General features: G+C 40.3%; 1 protein-coding gene across 3 annotated transcripts in view; it reads left to right on the top strand.

Annotated features, from left to right (window-relative positions):
- FRYL (FRY like transcription coactivator) overlaps positions 1-15,282 on the top strand; it is a 183,589-nt gene that overhangs the window by 161,708 nt on the left and 6,599 nt on the right. For all 3 annotated transcript variants that reach the window (XM_089525215.1, XM_089525212.1, XM_089525213.1), the window contains 5 exons: positions 3,568-3,821; positions 6,382-6,586; positions 7,291-7,440; positions 8,475-8,573; positions 14,515-14,583. In XM_089525215.1, the coding sequence (XP_089381341.1) occupies positions 3,568-3,821; positions 6,382-6,586; positions 7,291-7,440; positions 8,475-8,573; positions 14,515-14,583 (777 nt within the window). The remainder of the gene's footprint in view (positions 1-3,567; positions 3,822-6,381; positions 6,587-7,290; positions 7,441-8,474; positions 8,574-14,514; positions 14,584-15,282) is intronic.

The raw sequence follows: 15,282 nt of genomic DNA, 5'->3' as shown, positions 1-15,282 counted from the left end.
CAACCCAATTCTTGGTTTCGGGGCCGCTACCATGAGCACCTCCGTCTTGTCTGGATTCAGTTTCAATCTGTTTTTCCTCATCAAGCCCATTACCGTCTGAAGTCATTCATTGAGAGAAGAGATGCAATTCTATAAATGTACAGGTCAGCTCCATTACAGTGCGCCCGCGCCATACGCGGCCTTGAGCATACGCGCTCAAGCCGCGGGGCGCGCGCGGGGCGGAAGTGGCGGCGCGTCCCATTCAATTGAATGGGCGCATGAGCCCCATTGTTTCCAATGGGGCTCGAGCATAGGCGGAATTTGCCTTACGTGGAGGGATCCGGAACAGATCCCCGCGTAAAGCGAGGACGGACTGTACTAAGCTGAAGAGCCAGCGTTGTCAAAGACTACTCTGTGATCATGTGGCTAGCATGATTGCACACAATGCTGTTTACCTTCCCACCGATTTATCTACTTGCATTTGCATGCTTTTGAACTGCTAGTCCCAGCTTCTGCCAACCTAGCAGTTCGAAAGCATACAAATGCAAGTAGATAAATAGGTACCATTCTAGTGGGAAGGTAAACAGTGTTCTGTGCCATCATGCTGGCCACATGATCACAGAGTAGTCTCTGACAACACTGGCTCTTTGGCTTAGTAACGGAGATGAGCACCGCCCCCTATGGTTGGACACAACGTGACAACCTTGTCAATGGGGAATACCTTTACCTTTTTATAGGGCAGTAAGTGTGTATCTCTCATATTTATGTTCATAAAACATGTGATATGAGTGACATGTGTAATACAGTAATGTGGAGGAAGAAGAAGGAAATACCAAATATTTTCCATATTATAGCATCACATATTGTACATGCCATAGGAGAGCAGTGATACACATGCCATCCTATCACAGGTATAGGTTCATGGTTTCTTTGCAGTAACTAAGATATATTTCATTAAATATGCAGGGGTAGCTGTGTTGGCCATTTAACAAATACACACAAAATCCATAACTGAAATGCACAATATACTTGCTGCAAGCTTTTGTAAAAGAGGGGTCCCTATTGAGATGCAAATAGATTTTAAATTTCCCAGACACTGAAAATCCTCCTATTGCCACACAGCCAGAAGGAGGAGGAGCCTGCCTGCAAAAGATATCCTGCCCATCATAACATCTTTACTAAGGACTGAAACAGCATGCAGGGATCTGACTAACATCTCCGATTGTTTTTTCCCCCTCCTGTTTGGTTTGTAACATCTTGCCTGATGAAGAAGCCCATGGAGCTTCGAAAGTTTGCAAGAAGTATATTGTACATTTCGGTTGGCCAATAAAGGTATCACTGATATATTTCATTAGTTCAGCATGGGACTGACTTTGCCCAGTTAATTCATGTTCTTATTTACACAGTGCATGAACTTCCATTCATACATGTGTCATGGCAATTATAGGTCTAAGGGGCATTTAACTAGAGATGAAGTGTGCACACAACAAATGTATGTAGTTATGAATAACTTATTTGGAAATGGGGAAGGATTAACAAGTAAAAAAATAATTTATAATTCATTCTAAATATTGGGCCAAAAATACTAACCAGAGCTGTGGATTAGGTACCTTATCTATCTCCTCGTGGATTTACTTATTTGGTGATGACATGACAGTCTGGCAGGCAGTTTTGTGTTTGTATAGTGACAGAGATAAATTCCCTTTAATTTAACCAGTGGAGGAGGCATATGTGCACCTGCTCTATTGTTGGCCTACTCAATCATTTCTTTCAGGGGAAAAAATAGATTTTACAGTCAAGTTGTGTAGCCAATGTCAAGGCAATCCATAGCATACAATAACCATCTTGAAAAAGCCAAAACATCATAGATTCTCCCTGCTGTCCAAATTTCACTGGGCTAGGCTAGCAGAAGTTGGAGTCCAACAAAATATAGAGGACCACAGGTTGCCCCGCCCTTACATTAGGTAAATGATGTTTCTCATATGTCAGGAAGTTGCCATATGTCTATCACTCAAAATTTAGAATGAGAATATACTTCTCATTTAAGATACATGAAGCCCCTACTTAAAATTAATCTGTTATTTTTATATTTGGCTGTCTGGCTGCAATTCAGAGGATATTTTAGGAAATTAAAAATAAAGGACATACTGTATCTTGTTTCCGTTTGCTTAATAACAGAAATCTTGATAATATGATTATGGAAAAATTAGACATATTTTGATACTTCATATAACATATATGAAACTGCTTTAACTGCCCTGCCCTGCTAGGGAATTCTGGGAACTGTAGTTTTCTGAGACATTTAGCATTCTCTGTTAGAGAGCTCTGGTCTCACAATAAACTACAGTTCCCAGGATTCCCTTGCACTGAACCAGAACAGTTAAAGTGGTCTTGAACTGGATTATTTCTGCAGTGTGTTTTGGACCTTAGTCTCCCATTCTGTACTTGCTTACCTGGGAATGAGTCCCATTAAACTCAAGGGGACATGGAGCGAAACAGACTGCCCGTTTGTGCCTCCATCTGGGTGGCTTCAGAGTGCAGTGTTCTGAAGCCGCCTAGAAGCCAGCTTCACACCGCCCAGCTGCCCACACATGGGTCAGCTGCCAGGCGCTCCTGTGGCATGGCATATACACACTGCCAAAGTGTCTGAAAGCCAGCTTCTGTCTGCAGCTGGGTGCAAAAGCCAGCTTTTTGCCAGCGCAAAAAGGAGCAGCTGTTTGCCATTTCTTTTTGTGTCAGCAAAAACATGGATTGGGGCCACAGAGTACAGTTGCCATAGCCCCAATCTGGCTTCCTCAGGGGAGGCTTCAAGCCACTGCTTTGGAGTGGTTTGTTTCGGCCCTTAGTGTTTGATTTGATTGTTGCAAAAGAAAATATGAATACATAATTATTTGACAAAATTGAAATACTGAAGATGACCAGAGAAGTGGAGTGGTTTCTTTTACTAGAAGTGAGGGAGTAGTGAGTTTAATAATAATAATTTGTTTTATTTATATACCGCTATTCCAAAGATCATAGCGGTGAACAGCAAGTAAGCTAATTAGCAAGTAAGCTAATTTGCCCCCAACAGTCTGGGTACTCATTTTAGCGACCTCGGAAGGATGCAAGCCTGAGTCGAGCTTGGGCCCTTTTGCTGGTCTTGAACTCGCAACCTTGTGGTTTTGAGTGAATGGCTGCAGTACAGGCATTTAACCACTGCGCCACCAGGTTGCATATGCACTGCAGAAATAGTGCAGTTTGACACAACTTTTACTGTCACAGCTCAATTCTGTGGAATCTTGGGAACTGGAGTATTGTGAGATATTTCACCTTCACTATCAGAGAGCTCTCGTGCACAGCAAACTACAAATCCCAAGATTCCATAACACTGAACTGGTAGTTAAAGTGATGTCAAACTGAATTATTTCTGCAGTGCAGATGCAGCCATAGTCTTTTTAAGAGAAAAGTAGTACTGAGAGAATAAAAAACTAGAGCAACCAAAATCAAATGATGCTATATTTTGGGATTTGGGAGCAGTGTTCATTACACTGTTTGGTACATGCACATTCCTGCCATGTGAATTGTAAAACTATATGCCTTCCTTTCCAGGATGGCAATTCACCTGTAAAAGATGAACAAATTAGTACAACTAGTGAGGATACTGGATCATTTGTGGTGCAAGAACAACAAGACTCCTTGATCTGCCAAGAACCATTAGAACTGGAGGAAACTCCTGAAATTTCAGAGCATCCTGCTACTGAGAGCTACAGTGAATCAATCTGTGAAGAAGATGTGACTCTTGCACTGAAGGAGCTGGATGAAAGATGTGAAGAGGAAGAAGCTGACTTCTCTGGTTTGTCTAGGTAATTTTTAAAGCCATGGATGCATATTTTCTTTCATTAAAATAAAATCAGTATTAGCTCATTAGCTATTGGCTAAGAGTGGAGATGAGCAACTATTTCACAGTATGGATACCTAAATAGTCTGAGGCTTTGCTGTATCCTGTTTCAAAAAATTTTCTTTTCAAAAAAATTTCTGTGTGTCTCTCTCTCTTTCTCTGTGTATGTGTGTGTGTTTCCCAGATGCCCCCAAATGTCCTGGGGGGACATTTTGTACAGATTCTTAATCCCTCTCCTGGACCATTTTATGCACAATTATTATTTATTATTATTTTATTTTCTTATAGCCTTTCTCTCAATATAGGGATTCAAGGTAGTGAACAGCAGATTTAAAGCAATACAATTTAATATCTGTATAGTATTAAGATGTATAAATATAAAATTTAAAAAACAAAGCATCATAAAAGTTAAAACAGTTGTGAGTTACAATCAAATGTTACAATATAAACCTTAAAATTTAAATAGAACAACATTCCCAGACATTATTGATTTGCAAAGGTCTGCCAACACAAGAACATCTTTACCTGCCACTGGAAGGACAGCAGGAATGGAGCCATCCTGGCCTCCCTAGGAAGGGAGTTCCAAAGCTTGGGAGAAGCCACTGAGAAGGCCTTCTCTCTTGTTCCCACCAAATGCACCTGAGAGGGTGGTGGGACAGAGGGAAGGGCCTCTCCCGATTATCTCAATACTCTGGGTGGCTCGTACAGGGAGAGACAGTCCTTCAAATAGCCTGGACTCAAGAGGTATAGGGCTTTATAGGTCAAAACCAGCACTTTGGATTGTGCCCAGAAACAAACTGGCAGCCAGTGGAGCTGATGCAACAAGGGAGTTGTATATTCCCTATAGCCAGCTCCCGTTAACAGCCTGGCTGCAGCTCTTTAGACCAGCTGAAGTTTCTGAGCACTTTTCAAAGGTAGCACTATGTAGAGCACATTACAGTAATCTAGACGGTATTTAACCAAGGCATGTACCACCGTGGCCAGATCTCACCTGTCTAGGAACAGGCGCAGTTGGCGCATGAGTTTTAACTGTGCAAAAAGCACTCCTGGTCACCACTGATACCTGGGCTTTCAGGCTCAATGCTGAATGCAGAAGCACCCTCAAATGACAAACCTGAGTTTTCAGGGGTAGTGTGACCCCATCTAACATAGGCTGAATCCCTATTCCAGGATCTGTCTTTCAGCTGACCAGGAGCAACTCTGTCTTGTCTGGATTAAGCTTCAATTTGTTTGCCCTCATCCAGTCGATTACAGCAGGCAGTCACCAGTTTAGGACAGAAACAGCTTCCTTGGAATTAGGTGGAAAGGACTGATAAAGCTGGGTATCATCAGTGTACAGGTGACACCTTACTCCAAAACTCCGGACAATCTCTTCCAGCAGTTTCATGTAGATGTTAAAAAAACATAGGGAACAGGACTGAGCCCTGAGGGACCGACCTACAGGCCAATTGCCAGGGAGTCAACAGCACCACCTTCTGAGATCGCCCCTCCAAGAAAGAACGGAGCCATTGTGCCTCCAAGCCCTGTGCCAGAGAGGTGACTCAGAAGGATACAATGATCGATGATATCAAAAGCCTCTGAGAGGTCCAGGAGAAACCAACAGGGACAAACTCTCCCTGTCTAGTTCCCTGCATAGTTTCCACCATGACAACCAAATCAGTTTCTGTCCCATAACCAGATCTGAAACCAGACTGACATGGATCTAGATAATCTGTCTCATCCAGGAACACCAAGAGTTGAGAGGCCACCACACAGAGCATCACCTTGCCCAAAAATGAAAAGCTTATTCAATTCCTGTTTTTTAAGAAGGCTATTTGTGCACCTAAAATGGCCCAGGAGGAGGCAAAGTTTCAACATGTGCTTGAGTCACATGCCTGTGAATGATTCTAGAATACACTATTTTAGTACTCTAAATAGAGATACTGAAAACATTTTTTATATAACCCTCTTCCTAATATCATTTTCCATTTTATAACTGCCATTGTTCTGAGCAAAAACTAAGTTTGTTAGTTATATGCTTATAACCTTAGTGGTCATTGATTTTAGACACTATAGAAATACAATAATTTAGAAACAACATTTGAAAAACGGTATATTTTTATATAACATGTTGTTGTTGTGTGCCTTCAAGTCGTTTCTGATGTATGTTGCCCCTGAGGCAAATCTATTATGGCAAGATTTCTTTAGAGGGGGTTTGCCGTTGCCATCCTCTGAGGCTGAGAAAGTGTGACTTGCCCAAGTTCACCTAGTACATTAAGATCAGTAAATTTATCAAAAGATCTGTGTAGTCATGGCAGAAAAGGCAAGTATTCCTTTTATGACCCCTTAAGTTAAATAAAAAAAAATCTGTTTCTATCACCTCGGTTTTAATTAAAATTGGATTTAAATTGGTTGTTTATCAGTCTTTGGATACAAAACCTTTCCTGCCCTGTTTCAGTAGCATGCTTAAAATAGGGTTAATTAATCAAAATAAAATAATGTGAAATAGCATTTCTTCAGCATATTCTCATGTGCTTTATTAATAGTCAAGATGAAGAACAGGATGGCTTTCCAGAAGTACAGACATCTCCACCACCTTCTCCATTTCTTTCTGCCATATTGGCAGCTTTTCAGCCACAGGTGTATGATGATGAAGAGGAGGCTTGGCGTTGCCATGTTAATCAATTGCTGACAGACACAGATGGATCTTCTGCTGTCTATACATTTCATGTATTTTCTAGATTGTTTCAGGTAATTCTCTTTGTTTGAAAATCTTGTTGTGTATCTGGCACCTTAAACTAAACTGTAAAATGGTACTCCTTGGAATTCTTTTGAAGGAAACTACCTATTTTCCTTAGCCATCAGCAGAAGGGTTGTTGCCACTACAGGTGAAGTTTCCATATAATCTGTGGCAAGGTGGCAGAGGGACAGTATAAAATAGGGGTTTATGAAGCTAGAATTCTAGTTGCTTCACACCTTTCTTTGTAAAGGTTTATTGTCTGTTTCTAAGGCCGCTGTCTGTTAGGTACTGTAAGACACTGATGTTTTCCATTCTGCTGATTTAACATTGGGCAGAATTTTGCCTCAAAAGCTGGTGTCACTTTACCCTACCCTAGGAATGCACTGCTTTTCTCCTTCCTTCAGTTATGACTTCAGCATCCCCAGCAGCACTAGACAAAGAGAAACGTGTTTAATATGCTAATGCCTGTTCTCTGTGGTGACAGAATTCTCTTTTTGATACACATGAAGGAAAGTGAGTGCAAACAGTTGGAAACCCATATGTATCAATAGGAGGTTTAGCTCATAGGGATTTTTAAAAAAGATCTGTCTGTTTGGTGTGTTCCTTTGGAGACATTTCCAGTTACCTCTCAAACAAAAAAAATATATATGCTGAATTATCTATATACAAAAAAATAAATGTTTATCTCCCCCCCTTTTTTTTCTTATTTGTTTAGACCATTCAAAGGAAGTTTGGAGCTATAACGCATGAATCGGTCAGTTTTCTTGGTGAGAATCTACAACGAATTGGAGCAAAATTTAAAAGTTCCTTGGAAGTTATGATGCTGTGTTCCGAATGCCCAACTGTTTTTATTGATGCAGAAACGGTAATTATTTATATTTGTTTAAATAACCTGGAGGTTTCTGTGATGGCTTTTATGGTAAAGGTACAGAATGTTATGTATTTTTGGAATTTACAAAGAATTAGTTCATTGTAAAAGTAAGCCGTGTTAGCTTCAATGTGCAGACTTTTTTAAAATTGTAACTACTAAAACTCAGTAACCTCCTAAATTCGTTACTTAATTAGCTTTAATGGTTTTATTCAATTAGTCTTAAGACTTAATTAGTCTTTTTAATACTCTTGCTTTTAACGGCTTTTAATTCTGTTAACTGTATTTTTAATTTTAATGTGATACGAATTTTATACAGATTGAATTTCTCTTATCCAGAATTCTGAAACCTGAAATATTCCAAAAACCAAAATGTCTTCCACAGGTAGCCGAGATAGTGACAACTTTGCTTTTCTGGTAGTTCAATGTACACAAAGTTTCATGTCCAAAATTATTTTTAAAATATTGTATTAAATTACCTTCAGACTGTATGTTTAAGGTGTGTATGATTTTGTGATTAGACATGATACCCATCTCCAAGATATTTAATTATGTACATGTATGCAATGGTCGTTATGTATGCTCAGTTTCATTGAGCTGTATCTCTGTCCTCCCCCCAAAGTTTTATGTACCTCTGCAAACCTTGGAGCTTAGTAGTGTTGAGGCCATTGCCAGCAAGGCACATACAAAGCAGTGAAGCCTTTTTTTAAAGGTACATTTAAGTGTTTTCGTTTTTTAAATTTCTGCCATGTTAATAATTTAGTCATATTCATAATGTACCATACAGGTAACAGTATTACTAGTAAAAATGTGTTCTTGGTACTATCATAGTTCTTGGTTTGATTAAAGATCAGAAAACAGATTGCCATCAAAGATGTTCAGTAACACTTGGAGTTCTACCATGGTGATATTACCAAGCATTAACGTTTTGCACTAGACATTCACAATCTACTTGGATTTCAAAAGCTGAAATATTCAGTAAAAAGATCTATCAGTTTGTATATTTTATGCATACTATGTTTGTTTTGCAGTTGATTTCCTGTGGTTTACTAGAAACACTGAAGTTCAGCGTTCTAGAGCTTCAAGAACATCTGGATACTTACAATGCTAAAAGAGAGGCAGCAGAGCAGGTAAATTTATAATATTGCAGTATTTGGTTGCCTTGAAAGGAACAACTGATATTCTCTGTATGTGGCAAAGGAGACATCCTGAATTGGGTAATCTCTCACCATCCAAGTTAGGCAGTGCTCATGTGAAATGAAATAGAGAAGATTAGCCCTTGATTTTGGTGCTGCTCCCAGTTTGTTCCTTTTCTTCACCCAGGTTAAGTCTGCTTTCGTCTATGGTGTTTCCTCTTGAATCTCTTATACTTAATATTTCTATACTGTATATTTCTTATCCTGCTTCCTTTGTTATTCCTTCTTTAGCCCCTCCTCATATTCCCTTAACTTCATTTGGGGGAAAAGCCTTCTATCTTCCTATATCCTTTCACTTTTCCTCTTTCATTCACCTTTTCCTCTCTCCGCTGTCTAGCATGGGAAAAGCCAAAAGAAAGCAATTGAAGCCTCTAGGTCCAATTAGGTCCTTGCCCAGCATGTTTACCTGGTCCATAGCACCTGCGCAGTCCCAACTGCTGCCTTCAAGAGCTGTTTGGCTCTGTGTGGTAGCCCCCCCTCCTCAAGATATCTGATGCCTCAATTGCTGGGACTGTTTTGTTAACTGCCACAGCGGAGCCCGGGTCGTCTTCCGTCCCTTTATTCATGACCAATTGGGCAGTCAGAGGAGCTCGTCCAGGCCAGGCCTGATGGGGACAGTGGGAACTGCAAGCCTTGGCCGTCCCTTGGGACTGGAAGAAAGGTCCGAGGGTGGCGCTCCAGAATGCTGCTTCCCAGAAAGATGCTCTGGGGCCCTGCAGGATGACCTCATGGTTCCTTTCAGCTCTGGCCCTGCTGAGGCTCTGCCACTTCGCTTCCTTACCCTCCAGGCCTTGCCATACCTGCCAGGCCACAGGAGGAGGAGGAGGCGAGGTAGGCTTTGGGTAGCCGGGGAGGCAGAGTGCCATCGTCCCCAGTGGTAGAGCAGCCATGCGGCCACGCCACCATTGAGGTCAGTGGAACTTGAGAATCTGCGGATTTTGGCATCCATAGGGGGATCCAGAACCCATCCCTTTGGCTTGACATCAGTCCCCAGGATCTTTTCCAAACTCATGATCCCTCCTCCGACTTCAAGGAATTCACATTTATTGCTGTCTCGGTAACCTTCAGATTCATTCTCTTCTCTTGGAAGAGCTAAACAGGACCTCTTGATCACCCTCTAAAGATCCCAGCAGATCATTCAATTGGGTGCTCGGCTGAACACCCATTGGGACTTAGCTTCTCTCTCTCTGTGAAGCAGATGCACAAACCTTTCCAGATGTTGAAGGCCTTCAGGTCTCTCTTTTCAGCAGATCTAATGCTTCTTGCTCATCTCTTGGATATAATGATTTCAGCATGAGAATCCCTTCTGCCAGATTTCATGCAAGGTCTCTCCAATTCCTTTTTCTTTCCTTGAAAGTGTGGATCCTCACCAAACAACATCTTCTGATGAATCTCACCTAGGTGGTAAAAGCCTCTCTCCATTGGTGAACCAAGCCTTGGAATCTCCACAAGAGGGCCACTCTCAAGGACCATCCCCAAGGATCATAATTATTACTGCTGCCAGCTTTTCTGGGTAGAGTGCCAAGGGTACATGTGTCCTGCTCTTAACTGTAAACAAGATTCAGAACTCCAGAGTCAGTAAGCTGTTGTCAGTCAGAAGTTAAGCATCAGTAACTGTAGTCAGAAGCAAAAGGTAGCCTGACAGCCATGGCAATACTCATTGATCCATAGTTTTGGGGGATCCTGCATCTCTTCCTCCAAGGCCCTTGTTTCTTATCTCAGTCTCCTTATCTGCTGTCCCAAGGTTCCATTTTCCACACATATCCAACCTGGATGCATCTAGCCACTTGGAGACTTAGAGGAAGTTATATTTGAGCCTTCAATACTCCTAAAGTGTAATCTGTGCTATGTTGGTTTCTCGCCCTTCTTCCATGGTCAAAATATATGAAACCAACTGTAAGGTCTTTGCCTGCTGGGCCACAGGAGAGATGTGGGCATTTCCAAGTCTACAGTGCATCTCCTCTTGATCTTACTGCAAATCGATCTTGAGATGGGCCTAAAACCAAATATGCTTAGATGTCAAAACCTGTCCCTCTCTTTTGTCCACTCCTCAACTTCCAGAGATCTCATATTCTCTCATCCTCATATTAAGAAGTTTTTCAAGAGAGTGTCACTCATTTATCCCTCTGAAGCTCATAAATTGCCTACCGGGAATCTCTGCTTGGTTCTCAAGGTCCTGACTGAATCTCTATTTTGAACAGTTGTAATCCATTCCACTTAGGTTGCTTCTTCTTAAAGATATATTCCTGGTAGCTGTCACCTCAGCCAGGGGTGTCTTTGAATTGAAAGCGTCTTTCTCCATCTGTCCAGGTATGTTTTCGAAGGACATATCACCTTGTCACTGGATTTCAGATTCCTTCCAAAAATCAATTCCATATTTTATTAGTCCATGTCCCATCTCCCTCCCTTCCATCTCCCTCCTCTCACCTGCCAGAAAAGCTCTGGCACAAGCTTGATGTCAGAAAAGCCCTGAATATCTACGTCTTCCCAAATTGTGCATGGATTCAGATACTCTCTTTGTTTCCTTCCTTCACACTTCCTTCAATAAGAAGATCAAACTGCCTGACATGCTTCATTTCCACAGCCTATGAATCCCTTATTCTCCCAAAATCATTGCATGCCACTGCCCACTCCACTAGGTCAGCAGTCACCCGAGCAGCCTTTTCCACAAATGCATTACTGGAGGAAACTCATAGTGTGCCATTGTGGTTCAATAATTTATATTTATTAAATATGACAATTCACCCAATTCTTTAACCCTAGTTTTGGTATATCACAATTTAAGATATCTGTTTCACAGCATACAGATAATGGCACATTGGGTACTTACTGTGAAAGTCCATTATTGTGTACAGAAGGAGACATCAGTCCCACCCTTGCAGTGATTTTTTTTCTGTTTCATCTTCTGCTTCACTTCTCCTCTACCTATTTTGTTCCTTCTCTCCTAAACTGGCTCATCTACAGACCCAAACAAGGGATGGAGCCTAAAGCAAGAGCTAATCTTCTCTATTTCCTGTCACATAACCATTACCTAGAATGGGCAATGACAGGAGATAACCCAATTCAGAATGTTTCCTTCTTCTGCATACACGAGTGGACTTTAATGGTAAGTATCCTATGTGTCAATTGCAGTTTTTAATCAATGAATGTTGGACTGTCTTAGTATGTTTTGTAAGTACTGGTGAGAGGTCAGACATCATTTAACTTGCAATTGGGGACTCCACAAAAAGGATTGATGTGGGTATTAATTGCCCTTGAGTGGAAAACTGGATACTTAATGCAAACAATGAAACTGCATATATGCTAACATTCATCCTGTCCTCCTTTATTCAGACTCATAAATATCTCATAATTTTAAAGGTAGCAATGCTACAGAGGAACAACAGGGTTTTATTATGATATTTTCATAATATTAGCTTATTCTACTACAAAGTTTTTGTCAAAGATGACAAAAGTTGAATGTACAGGTTTTGTATTCAGAGCAAGAGTTTATTTTTCTGGATGCAAGCTGTGAAATTTATTCAGATCTTCTGAAGGGCTTCAGTTGCTTGAGAAATACTCAGGTGACCCATTTAAACCTTTGGCCTGCCCTCATCACTCACAAATACTGCACCGAAAAACAGGCTGAATAAAGGAATAGATCCCTAGGCAGTCTTTAGCAGCGTCACTATAGAAAACTCATGTTTAAAGCTTCTCTTGCGCTAGGATGACAGAGGTCATTAAAGTTACCAGTCATCAGACTCTTGTACATAAATAACATACAGATAACTTTGAGCTTTTGTAATAAAGAGAGAGCAATAATACCCAAAATGCAGTTGTAACAGAATGCTTTGATTGTCAGGAAAATATTTTAAATAGACACCTTAGTTCCTTCAAATATTTTACTAGAACTCAAATATTCACACAAATAGGAAATCAGATGTGTATGTGGAACCTACTAAGTGTATACCATTTATTTACAGGTTAGGAAAGCTATATGCCTCCAAATATTGGATTTCAGCTTTTTATCAGTCCTAGGTCAGCATGGTCAATTGTTAGGGATAATGGGAGTTGTAGTTTGAAATCTGGAAGGCCAACCATTTTTCTTCCACACGTGTGTGAGTGTGTGTGTGTGTGTGTGAGAGAGAGAGAGAGAGAGAGAGAGAGAGAGAGAGAGAGAGATGATTTTAGCACTGAATACTCACCGAGGAATACAGTGGGCCATGGTTATCTGCTGGGGTTTGGTTCCAGGATCCCCCATAGATAACAAAATCCGTGGATGCTCAAGTCCCATTAAATATAATGGCATAGCAAAATGGTGTCCTTTATATAAAATGGAAAAATAAAGGTTTACTATTTAGAATTTAAACTTTTTTGGAATATTTTCTAGCCATGGATGCTTGAATCCGTGGATAAGGAGGAATGACTATATATTTGTGGATATGGAGTTGTGGAATGCAGCAAGTAATTGCATAATGATATAAACTATCAGTATGCATATATATTATGGAGGAGGGAGAAATTGAATCCTTGCTGGTACATCCTCTCATAGTTTATCCTTCATTTAGGTAGGCGAAGACTGAGCCCAGAGCAACTTCACCCTATTTTGTACTACTTTCAACTCAACCTAATGGTCAGGAGTGGAGCAGGTTATATAAAAATAGATATGCCTGTAGGAGTCTGCTCTGTCAGGGAAGCCAGTCTGCCTCTTGAGAGCAGCTTCAAGTTGCCATTGCTATTGACCCTGTGCTTTTGTTTAAAGTTATATGAGACACAGAATTTGTTTTGCTTTAAGCTCTTTTGAGTTGTGTTCTTAAGCTTTTCTCTTCACCCTATTAACTTTCACTTCACATTTGTTTTGAGTAAAAAGTATTTAATCCAGTATGAAAATGGTAAGAATGAAGCATTACTTACATTATGTGGGATCATTTGTAAATCTGTTCAGATATAGATAGGTAGACAGACTGAATCACAGGCAAAACATAATTACTGTAGATATACAAACAGTTGCTTAAAGGAATCTTCATGAGGTAGATAGTAGGGAGATTTTTTGTGAAGTAAACATTGGGGAATCTTCCATGTGCTCCCCAGGCGAGCATGTTTGGGGGATTCTGACACAGCTCATGGAACCCTATTTTCCTGCCTCTGCTGTTTATATTTGCACATACATACGAAATGCATTAGGATGTTATGGGGAAGCCATAGGACTGCCTGTTTTTCCTTGACATCTCATTGTGTTTTTTCTGCCCACATGCTCAAGGGCATAACAACAACAACTGAGGTTCAGCCCTACGCAAGGGATAAGATAATCTACATATACATTTTAAGTTATTTATTCTCATACAGTGTATTATTGAGATGCTGTCAGCTACAGGGGAGGGAAAAACAGAAATGCAAATGCATTGGGATCAATGCCACTAATTGGAATTGACATCACAGTGTTTAGAAAATGTCAGTTGTTCTCCACATAAGTACATGCTTGTAGTTAATTCACTTAAGTAGTCAATATTAAATTGAGCAGATGGAAATAACATTTTTTTCTTCCCTGATGTATATAGGTAAAAGAAAAGGTCATTATAGCATCAGTAAAATTCATGAGATAGCAGTTTGATGATGTAGCGTGTATTGGTGACCTTTTTTCCCTCATCATCAGGCTTCAAATTATTTTTCAAAATATAATGCATCCTTCCCTCCATTCTATGAATAAGGATTCCATCATACATACTGTCAGATAGTTTCCGAATGGGGTTGTTAAATCAATAAACAATCATTCTTATCATTCTTAAGTCTAGGCAAAATACATTCTCTCGGTCTTTTGGGCTGTTTGTGGTGCTACTGTTTATGATTAGGCTGTGCTTTGCCAGTGGTTTTAATTTGCTTTTGTTTTATTGTGTAGTGGCTGAAAGACTGCAAAAGGACATTTGGTACAGATGATGGTATTCATGGAACCACCACAGATGCTCAGGTGGGTATCTGCTTCCAGTCACTGAGTCCATTTTATGTCATATATTAATAAGAAATCTCTGTGTGCGCCTTGACAATAGTCTTGATATTCCCAGACAGATTAAAGATTACTTGTAAAAAAATTTTTTTTCATTTCAGTTATCACAACAATCTGTGGGGGAAGTGTAGAGTGTTTATAAGTTTTGGCTTAAGAATAATGGATTTTCTTTTTTATTAAAGTCAGGAGCCAGGCTGCGGGTCTGGTCTTAATAACACAGAGCAGATAAGCAGAGCAGATAGCATTTGCGTACCAGCACACGCCTGGCTTTTATGCAGCTGCTGTTGCAAGCCAGGGAATTAGTATTCTGCATCTCTGCTCATCAGATAAATTAGTGTCTAGTGCAGAAGCTATGCTGGATCTAATCTAATGAGTCCTGGGCACGTACCTATAACCTGTCTAGCAGGGTACGTTTCAAACAATTATTAGGGTGATGAAAATCTTGTCTGTTTTATTTGCAACAGGCTATTCAGTACCAAACAGCTGTTTGTTTTATAGGAATGTATTTAACAGTACTAAGTACCATGTAGTACAGTATTACTACAGATACAAAACATGGAAAACATTTTCAGTTAAATGTGTGCTTTTGTCTTGGTAGTATTTGTTAGATTTAGATTTGATTAAAAGAGAAATGTGTGGCTGTTGTATCAGTGTAAGAACTGT

This window comes from Sceloporus occidentalis, unplaced genomic scaffold (genome assembly GCF_023333645.1).
Source record: "Sceloporus occidentalis isolate IW3139 unplaced genomic scaffold, rSceOcc1.0.p SCAF_5, whole genome shotgun sequence".
Lineage (NCBI taxonomy): Eukaryota > Metazoa > Chordata > Lepidosauria > Squamata > Phrynosomatidae > Sceloporus > Sceloporus occidentalis.
Note: the sequence above shows the minus strand (reverse complement) of the source record. Positions and strands in the feature narration are given on the sequence as shown.